Raw genomic sequence first — 15,893 nt, 5'->3', positions numbered from 1 at the left:
CTCTAAGGGCCTTACTGTATGAATTATGCCAGCATATTTCCCGCAAACAAACGCAGACATCTGTGAGGCACAACACAATCAAATATGCAAATGAGCATGATACATTGGCTTTTAGAGGCAGAAGTAGGAAGCTCATTAAAACGATTATTGCAATCTTTAAAAGTAACAGTTGGACCGTTATTTGAGTTGAGTTTGAATTTGGAACCAATTTCATACCTAATTGCCTGTAGTTGGCTGTCTGACAGGTTCATTTAGTTTGCTGCAAATAAAAGCTATGTATTAGAGATAATAAAGCAGCAGAAAAGAGGAGCCCCTTTGAAGGTAAAAAAGAGAGGGAACGTTTGAGTCATTTTGAGTCGCATCTGCGCTTAGCGTTTCGTGAAGGGTTCGGCACGATAGTCAGCACAGATAGTAAACTCTCTGCCTTCTGATAACTGTATATATTCTTCTACAGTATTTTACTCCAAGGGAGTGTTTACAGAATAATTCATGATTTGTACAGCCTTTCATCTCATTATCTGCTTTACATCTTTTTCATCACAGTCTAAACTGACTGGCTGGAGGAGGCAGAGCGCAGGACGGCCTGTTTTAAAGCAGCCAAAGCAAACTTCACAGCCAAGCGCAAGTGACTGTTCAGCCTCATAAAAGCAGCCTTTTGTTGTAGTCTAATGAGATTGATTGACCATTTGCATATAATTTTACTTCCTCAAAGGCTCAAATAGCAGGAATGAATCACTGTAATGTGCAGCGCACTTTGATGTACTTTATTCAGCGTTTCATTTGCTGCGTATGTAGTTGTGATTAGTCTTTTTTTCTGTTATTGATACAGCCTGGTTCATCGCTGTTGCTGGATCGTTTCAGTGGCAGAATATAGAACATCAAAGAATGTTGGTTTTCAACAAGATTTTTCTGTTCGTGCCGTAACCCATTTAATTCTCTTATTTATTAGTATCAAATGGACAGTCTGTCCTTGTACTAGCCTACGGTTCACCCCCCATTGTGCAGTATTTCAGACTAACTGTTTGGAAAGGCTTTTCATGCTGCCTTTGGAGACACTCTGTCAAGAATGCTCATTGCATTTCACCATCTATTCACTAGCTTTTTCCTTTTAAAGTTGAAATGTGTGTTTTTTTTTTTTACGTGATACCATTTGTATTAGATTCTATTGTGTTTACCTCGGAATAAATGATAATAGATGAGAAAAATGCATCGTATTCATCATCACTAATGACTAATCAGTCATAAATGAATCATCTTTTGAAAAGCGATGGTTTTGTCATGCAGCCACACTTATGTAATCTGTGTTCTGACGGGTCACGTAACCTCTCTGTCTCTGTTCTTCCCATCAGTCCTACCCAGTGCCCAGTCTTGGGGACGAAGACTTCAACATCCCACCTATAACTCCCCCCACCCTCCCCGAACACATGCTGGCACACCTGCCCGAGTCTGAGTCCGGAACATATCATCACCTGTGCCCCCCGGTCTCCCAGAACGGACTGCACCACTTTCACCTGCAAGGAATGGACCTGCAGGGCATGTCTGTCCCAAACATGTTGGGTCAAGATGGTGGCCTGCTCACCAACTCCCTCTCAGTGGTGAGTACTGGCACTGAGGCTGATGGAAGCCCGTTCCCAACTAATTATGGGATAAAGTTTAAAATAAGTCTGAGATATAAAGTCACAATTATGAGAAATAAAGTTGCAATTGTGCGTGTTAAAAATCGTATTGTGACATATAGTCGCTTTATGAGTTATACAGTGACACTGTGAGATATAAAGCAGCATTATAATGTATTTAGATAATTTAGATGCAGTTGAGAGAAATCAAGTCACATTTTGAGATAGATCACATTGTAATATATAAAGCTAATTCATGCAATTTGTGAAATAGTCACAATGTGAAAAAAAAAAAAAAAAAACATTACCTTATTAATATTTTTTACTCTGTGCTTCCATGTAATCTACAGTAGTATGGAAATGACCAAAAACTGATTATTTCTATGTGGAGGACACTTCATTGTAAGATGCACATGCTCTCCTTTGAGATGTCACTAATGCATTTTGCATGACAGAATTACACAACACCAAAGTCATTTCAGTGCCCAAACAATGATTTAATTGACACAAATGAAACACCTCAACAGAGATTATAAGAGGTTGGAGCGGCATATAGGATGATTGAGATAGCACCCAGCAAATGAGAGCTAATGTGATTTAACACACAGTGAAACAATGCCAAATTCCCCATTGGATTAAGTTAATTAAATATAATTTAGCATCAAGGCACTCCTCCTAATGCATTTTGCTTGCCATGTAGCTGTACAGTATAGTTGTACAGTACATTCAGAAATTGTAGATACATTTAAAAAACCTTTGAAACTTAGAAAAAAAATTATAAATCAGAAGAATAAGGTTAAGTAAAACTGAAGAAAATACAATGTTACAACTGAATCTTTAAAAATATATGAGGTTAAGAAAATAAATTAAATAAATGTGACAATATAATATTTAGTTAATTATTATGAATGTAAAAAAATATGTAAAAAATAACATTAATAAAATACATATACACACACACAAACACACACACACACATAGTGTTAGTACTTATGACATATACATAGTATAAATAGTTACAAAATGTTGTGTGTGATGTATATATATAAATATTCAGTTGAATATTTTATAGTAGTCGATATATTACACATCAAAATTATATCATTTTTGTACATAGTAATTTAATTTGTTACTTTATCCTTCTCTTATCTTTATAAAATGTGGATATTGATCACAAATATCTACAATTCGCTGCTACTTCTGGAGAAACGAAACCCAAACCTTCAATTTTTGGTCAAGTGCAAGAAACCTCATAATGTGATTATGACACATGTGAAGTGCTGGTGAGCTGTGACTAACTGTGGTTGAAGATGAATGTGAGATGTGCTGCTTATCTGACGCTCGAGTCAAACTGAAACTTCTCCTCTTCATCTCTCACCTATTGTTTTCCACATGCTCCATGTTTGGGGACAAACCTAAATATTGAGCGTTATTTTTCAGTGCGAGAAACCCTGTTAATAGTAACCTTTTTTTTTCTTGAACTTTGTTCGATTATACAAGCACAGTTGATTTATCTTTTTATCAGAAATGAGTGCCCGAAGGTGAAACAACGACAGTCATAATAATCAGAAAAATATTTTTTTTGTTGCTCTTTTGGGAAAATGCACCTTCGTAGTGCCCCTCTTAAACTCCCATCAAAAAGATTTTTAAAGAATAACATACACATGGGTGGCTAAAAAAATAAAACACTCCAAGTGACATGCACACTGAAAGATATTGAGATTCACAAAGGCATTTGTTCTTTTCACCTTAATGTTCTCAGTGCTTGGAGAACATCCATTTAGAGCGGCTATGAATTATGGTTGCCAGGCAACGGGACAGAGAGCTTGTAGCTGCAGTGGAGAATGAAAGAGCTAGCTGATGGAATTAATTTTCTCTCGGCATTAGCCTGTTGGAGCTGCCTTCTCTGGTGGAACAGAGAGTGCATTTATGTGCCTCTTACATTTTGCATTCATTTTATAGGTCTCAGAGCTTGCATTGTTTAGCCAGCAGAGATAGTTGAGTGAAATGTGCTTCACCTTAAAAAGTATTCGATTAAAAGGAAAATTATCTCATAAGGTTTCACCGCCCTTGCTCGTTCCATTAAAAAGAATGAAAGTAAATGTCGCCGGATGGCTTAATGGATCCCCCAGTTCTAAGAAACGGGAAGGCTGCTTTTTAAACGTAAAACGTGGGAGATGAGATCTTATCAGGCCGTTCTGATGAGCTCGCTGATTCGCATACAACGTGACAAATTTATTGGAAACGCTCAGGTAAGGTTTGCTTTCCAGAAAGCCACGTGTCCGCTTAAATAAGCACAAGTTGATGTGTGTAAAATGTGCAAATCTAAACAGAGCTGACAGCGGAGGAGAGAGAGAGGGCGTGAGCGGCAAAATGCAGCGAGATCGTCCATCATCAGCGCAAAAGCCACTAAATCCTCATCCAGCGGTGGCCTAAATAAAAAAAAAAAAAGGAACAGTAATGGACATAAATCTCCATTTATTGTAAATTTGCAGCAAAGCCTACAGTTTGCAGCACGCTGCAAAACGGCCACATTTGAGACCTTGAAAGTACAGTGTGACAGGCCACTTCTATTAGACTGCTTTCACATAGATCATTTACAGTCATGCTTAATAAGAGACATGTATTTGCGTGCGCTCTTGTAAAATTAGAGCAATTAAACTCTGGCATGTCCAAATGACAGATGGTGTAATACGTCTTTAAGCTTTTATACTCCAAATTACCTCACTCACTTCTCTTATGTACTCCTGCATGTCATAAATATTGGGTGTTTTCCTTCATGTAGACTGACGAAGGTATTATTGCCATACATAAAACAACGGCGATTTTGAAGCGGATTAACTCCAGAGCAAAAGAAATTAATAGCTAAGATTATGCCGGAATATATTTAAGATGATCAAAAGGGTAAACAAAAAAGCCAGCGTGTCTTTTAGCTTATAAAGATCTACAGTAACGCAAGGACATGAAATACACCCTCATTACTCTGCCTGAAAAAGACCTTATCGTTGGGCTGTGGTTTTATTACCCTGAGCAAACAATTGGCTCTGATCTAGTCCAGCACTTAAGCTATTTATACCTTTTTAATGGAAACAGAAGGACATGAAAGTGCCCCTGAAGTGAAAGCCGGAGTAAAGTAGACATTATTCTCCTCCCTTTAAAATGTCATTGGACTCCATGGAAAGCTGGGTTCTCTCGTCCCTTTCATGCATCTTTGTCGCACACTATAGGAAGATAAGCATGCAAATAGTCTCCTACTGTACATGGGATTACAATTTGCCCTGTGATTTAAAAGAAATTGATATCAAATGAGTATGACCTCCTTTGCAGCACGGGTCAGTGGATCTGATGAAAAAACAGCCAGCCTAGGCAGCCATTTGTTATTTAAAACTTAAAAAGTGCAGAACAGGCAACCTTTAGGGCTTTTGTCTGTGACCTCGTCACGTGACCTCTATTCATCCCTGGCAAGCCTTTGTCCTCTGTGTAGTGGAGATTAATGGTGAGCTCAGATGATAAATACCATTACAACCCCGCTCTGACAAACGCGATTTGAATTGTTTTTCAGCAGCCATGTTGATCCATTCGCTGTAAACTTGAGAAATTTCGCTAGTTATTGAAGTATGATTAAACAATCTGTCGCTGATTTCACACTTAGTTACTGCCAGAGAGCTTGTCCTGCCTCTTGGTTTTGTTTTACCAAGAAATAGAAAGTGACCTTTATCAGCATGCGTGGTTTTAAGTTGAAATGTGTTTTCTACCTAAAACTGACCACATTGTCTTATTACCCACACAAGGTGGGTATTGTCTGGTTAAATAGCAGAAAAAGTCCCCCCAAGAAAACACAGATGTTTCACAAGAAATGGAGTGGGAAGGGTATAATACTGAAAACACTGAATGTATTAATAAGGTGTGTATGAAGGTGAATGCATTTCACTGAAAAATGAAACTTTGTCCCATCCATTAACATCGTAATGGTTAAACCCCCTGAAAAGTTGAACACTTTTCCACTGCGATCTTTTTTTTCCAGCCATTTCATGAGAACTTGACATTTTCACCGGTGTCAGTTTATGATTAGTCAGTTAACCGCTAAAACCGCACGGATTGAAGAATTTCCTCCGTATAGCTGTGTAATGTTGTCATGTCATGTATCCGTCCAGTCAACTGCTTTCAGAGACATGCCGAATTCTCGTAAATTAATAGTCTTTCCGATGCTCCATTAAACACAGTATAAACACTTTCACGTATTAAATTAATTAATCAAGTTAAAAACATGAAAGTCTTGTGGGCTTATTGTTGTTTTTAAAACTGAACTGTATATTTTAAATATATTTATCACTTAATTTAAATGATAAAAGCCCTGGCAATCATCCAGAACACCCGAGTATCACAGCCCCACTCAAAAATGCATTACATACTGTGTGCATGGCACAACATGTAATGCATTTTAAAACATTATACACTACTTTGTGACTCTCAGCTTCTGGCAGTATGAAATATGTGAAATATTTGCATTAGCATTATTCAGTCCTCTCACAGGCTCTCTTCAAAATAAGAGACGTTAGAAAGCAATTTGAGTATGTTTTGAGTAATGAGGGTCCAGTGTGTCTGAAGTGTTTATGTGGGGAGGGAGACACAGAGTCACCTGTCCTTCAGAGAAATGCCCGTGGCCTCTCACCCCAAAGCTCCACCTGTCGGGGGCATTGTGTTGCATACAATGGTGGGCGTGGGGTACATTTCAGGTCACCTGTTGCTTCAGACAGTATCAGGTGACGGACTACAGCTACAGGGCTTGTCCTTGTCGGAAGTGATTTATCCCCCAGATACAGTGTACAAAAGCAATGTTTCTACACCCTGCTACAGACTAGCATTCACAGCAGCAGGATAGTGAAAACCCAAACCTGTTATAAGGTATGGATGGAGGTGTTAGTGCTAGTTAACACTGGGATTATGCTCGGATGTATATGTAGACCTTTAAGGGATTTCTATTGTTTAGCCAAGTATTTTTTAATAGTACCTTTTACTTTTTAAATTAATATTTGGTAACACTTTGGCATAGGGACTGATTCTCCTTATTAATTAGTTACTTATTAGCATAACATATTAGTTGTTTATTAGTACTTAGACAGCACATATTCTGCATGCCAATATTCTACATCTGTAATCATACCAAATACCTAAACTTAACAACTACCTTACAAGCTATTAAAAACAGCAACATATTAGGAGTTTACTGAGGCAAAATCATAGTGATGGTTTGTTAATAGCTTGGACCTTAAAATAAAGTGTGACTGAATATTTCAGATATTTCAGATTTAAAAAAAAAAAAAAGCATATATGTAAAAATATTCAACGTTTCACTGTTACAGGCGAAACGAATAAACAACATGATCATAATGTGAAAAAAATAACAATTCACTAACCTTTCACTAAATATATAATATTATATGGTCTTTATAATATAAGAAATTATAAGCATCCCCTTCTATTATTAGTGCCTTATTGTAACTTCTGGTTTTGTTTGTTTATTTGTTTTGAAAGAAAGCAGCATCCAAGTTGATTTTGCTTCAGAATGATGCTTCAGACTTTCATTCCTTTAACTTGCAACCAACAGAAACGCATTGAGGTTCCATTTATTTGAAAGCTGCATTTGAAAAGCTAGGTGTTTTTGTTTGAAATGAAGTTTTATTTTAATCTTCCAGATGCAGCAAATGGTCAACTCAGACTCCCGTTACGGCGGCCATCCTCAGGTGGACACACTCAGACCCAGGGTCCAACCTGGCATGGTTCCTCAAGGTCAGCTGACCACTATCAACCAATCACAACTCAATACTCAGCTGGGTCTGAATAACAACAGTGGCACCCATGGATCCCCGTCTCCACCAGAGAGCAAGTCAGCCACACCCTCCCCCTCCAGCTCCGTGCACGAGGACGATGCAGATGATTCTGCCAAGGTGAGAGAGAGAGAGAGTTTTACCCCTTCTGTGATCTCATGAATAAAAAAGCTTATCTTCCTCACACACACACAGACACACACATATGGTCACATGCACTGTGGCAAAATAGAGTGTATTAAAAGCAATGAGTCATTGCTGACCTTTTAGCAAGTTGTACTGCCATGTTTCCTGAAACATAGATTTGCTAAGACACTGATCTGCCTCAAGTCTGTTCTTCAAAGCCAAAATACAGTGCATTTTCTCCAAAACTCACATCAGTACTGATCCTCTGGAAAGTGTGGTCATTTATATGCTCCGCTAAGATATTTTTGCGTAACACAGAAGACATGGTTCAGCATTAATAAGTCAAGAGCTGTAAACATACACAATTATGGGCTTTTTGTGTTTATAGAAAGTGTCACAGTCTGATATTTCAGTCACTTCAATTAAAATGTAGCGGACATTTTCAGAGTTAGGGCTGGTATGCTTACGAAGCTTTAGGCTGGTGACTAATTGCTATTCAAGTAATTAAAATAATCGTCTTTTTAGATCATTTAACATTTACAGAGTTAAAGTGTAACTCAACACAAATATACCTTAAACAATATTTTTTCACACTGAACTTGAAAACAAATTTTATGTTATTTTAAGCTAACTTAAGTTTTGTTTTATTTTAAGGCTTATAAATATTTAGATATTTAAACTATTAGAATGACACACATAATTGTTTAAATATATCTATGATAAAATATTTAGCTTGTAATTTTTACTGCAAAAAATGACTATTTCCTATTTTGAAATTACTTGTAAAATGTGTATTTTATGATATTTCTACATGCAATTCAAATTCCCCTAAGTGGTTAGAAATATTTGATTGCCCTTTAAAGTAAACAGATCTGTAACCGTATGTAATAATCCGAATGCCATATTGATACTGTATATTAAAAGTAATATTTCATTGTCTAGAAATTGTTCTCTGCAGCTGCAGTCTTTATAGAAATATTTATCTGGTCATCACAAGCAACTGCAAACGTCATGGAAAATTATTGGTAAAAATGCGTGGGAACCCGGTTCATAGAGTACGAATAATGCACGATAGTCATTAAAATTTAACAAGTAGCTCCAGGCTTTGGAGACAAGGCTCACTAACTTGCTTTAGGAAGACAATTCATTCATAAAGCTGTTATTATGGCTTAATTTAATTGGATATCTATTGTTTACCATACAGATCAGTGGGGCAGAGAAGAGAGCAGCCACAGACATGGCCAAGAAGCCCAAAACCCCCAAGAAGAAGAAGAAGAAAGACCCCAACGAGCCTCAGAAGCCAGTGTCAGCCTACGCCCTGTTCTTCAGAGACACGCAGGCAGCTATCAAAGGCCAAAACCCGAATGCCACATTTGGGGAGGTTTCTAAAATAGTTGCCTCCATGTGGGACGGCCTGGGCGAGGAACAGAAACAGGTGACTTTTTCTCTTTTATCTCTTTTATTATTTTATTTCTCTTTTATTTTCTCTTTATCTTGCTATGATCTTGTGGCTGAATCATAAAGGCTATCTCTTTCTATACACACAGCACATGTTTTGTTTATTATCTAAGGTATTTTCTACAGTATATACAATAGTATATCCACATAACGATTTGTTATGACAGCAGATGCGATGACGCACATGTTGGTCAGAACATTTGTTGATTTCCCCTTGTGCAATCAGAGAATAACATTGTCTGTGCAGTGGTGCTGTGGTTGTGCATGGTAGGGGAAGTCTTAAAGTCAGGTGTGAAAACAGTGCAATGTGCGAATTTTTTTTCATTGGAACATAACAAACAAAGGTTTTGTGGGGTCTGCTAATCGCTTTATCAAGTTTCGGTACGCATTTGACATGAATACAGTCTGTAATGTAGTAAGCAATAGTATTTTTATTTTTATTTAATTGCATTCTGTGTTGGAAAGGTTACTTTGGAAATGTAACAAGTTACATATTACATGTTACCCTATTTAAAATGTGATAATTAATGTAAAAATGTCAGTTACTTTATTAAAGTGATATAATAGATTACTTTTCAAAATGTTTGACACATGTTTTTATATGTTGGATCATTTTCAAACATTTTAAGCAGCAGGGTTAACCTTACAGTAGAACTCAACACTAACCTTTTTAACTTGAATATAAAAGAAGATAATCATTTACTTTTAAAGCACAGCCACCACAAAATCAGACATTAGCACCTATTTTTACTTTGAGATTGTTCTGTGGTTAAATCCAGATTTAAGCATCAGATATAGTTTAATAGCTATGCAAATGTTTGTTAAATCAGACCTTTACATAGTTTTGACAGGCAATACTGGAATTTAACAATTCTTTTGGGGGAAAAAAAAACTTGTTAATCTTTCAAAAAAAATAAAGCATAAATACAAACCCAAATAGTAAATAAAATAGTTATCATATAAGCATGTGTCTTGTTCTGTGTCCTAAACTCCTCAAACACTGGTGTCTTTAGAGCAGCCAATGCAGTTTTGGAAATAAATCATATAAATCTGTTTGTGTGTGAAAATTATTCAGATGTAAACCCCTTTGTAATCTTTAACCTTTTCATAAGGAACTGTAATTTAATTACACATTTTTTTTGCTCAGTAACTGTATCTGATTACAGTTACATTTACATTGTAATTAAATTATGTAATTCTGTTACGTGTACAGTAACTAGTTGATTTTCAAAGTACTTTAGACTATTTTAAATTAATAGTTCCTCTCATATTACTTAAAACATGTAGCCAACTTACTATTATAAATAACAATAAACTGTGCATAATTACATGCAAGTAACCCTAAACCCAACCCTAATCCTAACCCTAACAATATAGTTAACACATATAGTTAATTAATATTACTCAGTACTTAAATGTACAGTATAATTATACTGTAACAAGGACAGCTTAAAATAAAGTGTAACCAAACATTTTTAAAAACTGATTAAAAAAAATGCACAGTTTATCCCAAAATTACAAAATAAAAAGTAAAAAATGTTTAAGAATATTTCAGCATTTTTTGTCTATATAATGAAAGTCATTGGAGTCCAAAACAACACTGGAACTGTAAGGGCAAAAAAAAAAAAAAAAAGGATTGGAATGACAAAGATTTTCAGTTTGAGTCATTTTTATTTTTTGGTACTCATTAGATCACGCAGTCAAATAGCAATTATTTTTCATTTGCAGTGCATTACAACAAACGTAAAAGTGTTATATTAGAGCTTATGTACTACAGTAAATACCCTTGTAAATGCTAAATACCCTCATTAAGGTTCCTTTTAAGACTGAAAGCCGTGACGATGAAAAGGATTAGCACTTATGTTAACATCTAGACTGTTTTTTAGGGTGTGAATTTAGGTTTTGAACAATGACATGACTACGAGAGCCGCTTCTGATTTCAGAATAAACACAACTGAAAGTAACCATTTCTCTCACCAAAGCCACCAGACGGCATCTACAGTCATAAAAAGCTGTTTTATTTTTTTGTAGTCGTTTATTTTGTGCTCTTTTGACTATGTAAAACACTCAGCCGGTGAAGCTGATGAAAACACTTAAAAGTACTTTTACTCAGGAGAGGATGTTTGCCTGATAAAAGAACATCATGTCTCTCTGCTGCTTTTTTTTCTTTCTTTCTCTATCTCTCCTCTGCTCTTGTCTTTTTAGTAGAGGTCTATTGGTTGAGGTAATAACAGCACAGATGTATTGATGGGCAAATAATTACACATATGCCCCAACTGAAAGGGGAAATATGGACAGTCCATAAAGGCAGAAGAACAAGCGATGGATAAAGTGGGCTGCACTCAAGCACCATTTCAGTGCTCCAACAACAATTACGCATTATGGCTCATAAATGGACTGCCATTAGATCCCATTTCTAAGAATAATTGTGCACAGGAACATGAAGAACAGCTTTGGCCTCTTAATATATATATTTTTTCGTTGTTTGTTTGTTTTTATCATGGCAGATGTACAAGAAAAAAACTGAAACCGCAAAGAAGGAGTACCTCAAACAGCTGGCTGCATACAGAGCGAGCCTCGTGTCTCAGGTAAATGACTCCGGGCATTTGACATTTGACAAGGGACATTTTGAGATGTTCCTGTCTAGCAGTTTAGAGATGTTTTTGAGACAGCTTGAATAATAAATAGATTCCCATCAAACACCTAAATGGAAAAATTATGAAAAGAGTGTGAATTATTTTTTTCACGCTATCGTTGTTTGCAAGGAATCCAATAATCCAATACACATTATACATATATAATGTGTAGCAACATTTAAGGCATGCAACCAGAATAAAAATACCGTATTTTTCGGACTATAAGTCGCACCTAAGTATAAGTAGGATCAGTCCAAAAATACATCATGATGAGAAAAAAAGCATATATAAGTCGCACTAGACTATAAGTCGCATTTATTTAGAACCAAGAACCAAGAGAAAACATTACCGTCTACAGCCAGGAGAGGGTGCTCTATGTTTTCAGTGTAGGCTACAGGAGCACTGGGCAGCAGAGAGCGCCCTCTCGCGGCTGGAGACGGTAATGTTTTCTCTTGTCGCAGGACCAGCCAAACTATGAAAAAAAGTGTGACTTATAGTCCGGAAAATACGGTACTGTGAACAGGATTGATTGGAATATACAGAAAAAAAACAATATTTAGAATATATATATATATATATATATATATATATATATATATATATATATATATATATATATTAACCACTTTTTTAACTTTCTCTAGAGCTACAATGACCCAGGCGATGTGAAGGCATCACAGGCCTCTCAGATGTTTGGACCAAAGCCATCAATTTTCTCCGGGGCAGGCCAGTCTCACCCAGGTCTCTACATGGCTTCTCCATACCACCAGCAGGCAGGACTCAGTCCCCACCTGCCCCAGATGCAGTCAGGCCTAGCTCGAGGAAATGGATCCCGGCCCAACGCGCCCATGCAAGGAGCAGTGAACATGGGGAGCATGGCGGGCTCGTCCCCCCCTCCACTGCAGATCAGCCCCCCCTTACACCAGCACCTCGGTCTGCACCAGCAACAACAGCAGCTCAGCAGCCACCCGCTGCCCCTGCACTCCCCATCCATGGCCCAGGTGAGACAACCATTCATTATGTCAACAATGAATAATACACCTTTTGGCTTTTTAGATACTTTTGAATTTTGAGTCAACATTTATATTTAAAATAAGTTCTTATATGCTTTACTATTCAAAAGAAAAAAAAAACTGAAAGAAATTCATAATTGTATTCAGCAAAGATGCAATAAATTGTTCACAAATGACAGTGAAGACATTTATAATGTTGTTCAAAAAAGTTCCACAAAAATATCAAGCAGGACAACTGTTTGAACATTAATAATAGGTAATGTTTGTTGAGCAGTAAACCAGCATATTACAATGATTTCTGAAGTAATTGCAGCTGAAAATTCAGCTAAATAAATGACATTGTAAAATTGTTTTACTGTAAAATTTTAAAATAGGGAACAATTATCTTTAATTGTTATAATTTCACAATATTGATGTTTTTACTGTAAAATCATAAAACAGAGAACAATTATTTTAAATGATAATTTCACAACATTTCTTTTTTACTGTAAAATTGTAAAATAAACAATTATTTTTAATTGTTATAATTGTATAGTATTACTGTTTTACTGTAAATTTCTCAAATAGGAAACAATTTTTTATTGTAATAATTTCACAATATTACTGTTTTACTGTAAAATTGTAAAATAAACCATTATTTTTAATTGTAATAATTTCACAATATTACTGTTTCACTGTAACATTTTAAAATAGGAAAGAAATATTTTAAATTTTAATTTCACAATATTACTGTTTTACTGTAAAGTTTTACAATAGGAAACAATTGAAACCAACCAAAGACCACTTATATAGACTGCACGTTTCACCATCAAATCAATTCCCAATAGATATCATAAAGCCCTATATCTTTCTTCTTCTTGTAATGTTAAATATATCACAGTAAAATAAGTTGTGAACTCTGTTTAATGTTGACTTTAATCAAAGAAAGCTATTAGCAGCCTTTTCACTGTTATTAGAGCAAGACCAAAAAGAGGAAAGACAGACACCGAGCCAGGCCAATTAAAGGATCCGCTCCCCCTCCAATCTATTTTCCATAAACCTTTTGGAGAACCCGCCTTGTCTGATTCTTCTCCAATTTCCATTATACATTATCGTGGAGCAGATAGTAAAGCGTATATGTGTGTGTATGAACGTGAGAGTGGAGGAAGTGCTGTTTATGCAGCAGATGCAGCAACGTTTCATTTTTCATCATTTCCGGCCCCCTCAGTCTATCTCTCACGCCGACGAATGAGGTCAAGAGAGGAACCATTAATATCTGCCAGCTTGTTTTATGTCCACACTGTGCAAAAAAATCCCAGCATATCACACAGACAGATTTTCAATTTTCTCTCTGTAATAAACAGATGCATTAGGATTTGGATGTGACTTAAGGTTGCACAAAAAAAAAAACTCACATTGAGATTGATGAATACATCAGTGTGGAAGACAAAACGCCTCAGCTATCTGATGAAAACAGTTTTTCAGACCGGGCCGAAGGAAATGAAATTAGTTCTCTGCTAAAGTGTATAGGAGGAGAAGGCTGGTTTTGGAGGACGTAGACAACAGCAAAAAAGAGAAAGCAAATAAAGGCTCTACCCGTTCGCACACAAACCCCTAAAAAATCCAATTAAAGAGAAAAAGACCTCTTTTGAAATAACTTCCACTGTGTTTATGTGTGAGGAGGAAGAGGGTGTTTCGACTGCAGCCTTATTATTAGCATCAGTGCTAATTAAACCCTCGTTCCTCTAATAGAGATCTGAAGCAGAGGTGGTTAAAGAGAGGTTTGAAGCCCAAGTCTCCTTAAGCACTCGCGGTGAGTTCCGTGTTGATCCGTTTCATGTCTTAATAGCCTTGAGTTGCGCTGGAACTTCAGTGGGATTGAGATGAGGTTGTAATAAGGTCCTAATGAATAGCACCCTTGTGTCTGGAAGCTCTTTAAGAGATGAGCATCAGCTGGGAGGCAGGACTGACTGGTGCTGGAGAGAAGGAGAGGGCGGAGAATCACATTGTCTTGGGGTAAACAGGGATTAGCTTCATAAAAAGAGATGAATCAGGTGGTCAGAAGAACAGGTGACACGCTATCCAATGACAGCGCCGGGCCCGAGTTGAGTGACGAGCTGTTTGTGTGTGAATTGTGTTTTTTTCGTTGGCAACATATAGATTCCATCAAGGACGAAAGCGAAAAACGGATTTCCAATTCAAACTGTTGCGGCGAAAAAAAGTTTGCCATTCACATCTGAATATGAAAGACCTATTGTTGTAAGTTTCTCTTCCTGTGCCCGCTGGGAATTCTGGGAAACGTTGTATTTAAAAGAGCAACTACTTGACTGAATTTCATGTGCTTCTTTTTTATCACTCCTCGGCAGGAAAATTAACTATTGCCGTGGATGATCATCGGCGTGAGGCAAAAAAGTGTCTCATTTTCATGCAGATTATAGTGTGAATTTGTCTGAAGTCCAATTTTAGATTACCACAGGGCTCCTTGTATGGCTGTGTCAATCTTTTGGAGGAGAGTACGAATGCTTAAACTTGGCTTTTCTCTCCTCCGTTTGGGGAGTTCTTAAGCCTGTTCCGCAGATCCTGCCTTTATGGGAGAGTTTTTAAATCCAAAGGGGAGTAATAATCCTCGTTCATTTTTGCATATTTGTGGAGAGCAAACAAAAACGCGCGGTTCAACTTTTTCGGGGAGCCGAGGCGGGCCGGGGGGAGGTGGGGTGGTGTTGTGGGGGGGTGGGGGACACAAAGGGGCAGATGGAGCCTTTGTGATCGAATGAAGGAGAAGAATTTGAGGAACAATTCATGAATAGGTAGAATCTCTGGAGGGGGAAAAAAACGCAGCCACCTGCTGTCTTGCTCTTTCAGGCAGATTCTCTTGTGTACCACTGAGATTAACTTCCTTTTCACATGCAGTCTTTCTTAGACTAAGAGCAGAGAAGAAGTCTTCAAATTAGAATATCTGCTCTGTTTGTTTTTCGTCTACCCCCACCGGTCTCTCCGACCACCGAATGCAGTTCCTCATTAATGCTCATTTGAGGCTGCTTGCATTACACCGTCATCATGTCCACTTCAGATCCTGTAGGATGTTTGCTGGAATTGGATTGGACGGGCTGCTTTGCTCTGCTTTCTCTCAGAAAGTAAAAACAGGAAAGCTAGTGCAGCATTCTCATGCCTGGCTTTAATACAACTCGCTGTTTAAATATTTATGTAGTTGGACAGTTCACCCAAAAATGAAAATTA

General features: G+C 37.1%; 1 protein-coding gene across 2 annotated transcripts in view; it reads left to right on the top strand.

Annotated features, from left to right (window-relative positions):
- LOC127950849 (thymocyte selection-associated high mobility group box protein TOX-like) overlaps window positions 1-15,893 on the top strand; it is a 57,561-nt gene that overhangs the window by 38,932 nt on the left and 2,736 nt on the right. For both annotated transcript variants that reach the window (XM_052548194.1, XM_052548193.1), the window contains 5 exons: window positions 1,350-1,595; window positions 7,313-7,564; window positions 8,775-9,005; window positions 11,536-11,616; window positions 12,309-12,665. In XM_052548194.1, coding sequence (XP_052404154.1) covers window positions 1,350-1,595; window positions 7,313-7,564; window positions 8,775-9,005; window positions 11,536-11,616; window positions 12,309-12,665 — 1,167 coding nt within the window. The remainder of the gene's footprint in view (window positions 1-1,349; window positions 1,596-7,312; window positions 7,565-8,774; window positions 9,006-11,535; window positions 11,617-12,308; window positions 12,666-15,893) is intronic.

The sequence above is a fragment of the Carassius gibelio genome, chromosome B2 (assembly GCF_023724105.1).
Source record: "Carassius gibelio isolate Cgi1373 ecotype wild population from Czech Republic chromosome B2, carGib1.2-hapl.c, whole genome shotgun sequence".
NCBI lineage: Eukaryota > Metazoa > Chordata > Actinopteri > Cypriniformes > Cyprinidae > Carassius > Carassius gibelio.
The sequence above is the reverse complement of the archived record's forward strand: the minus strand, read 5'-3'. Positions and strand labels throughout refer to the sequence as shown.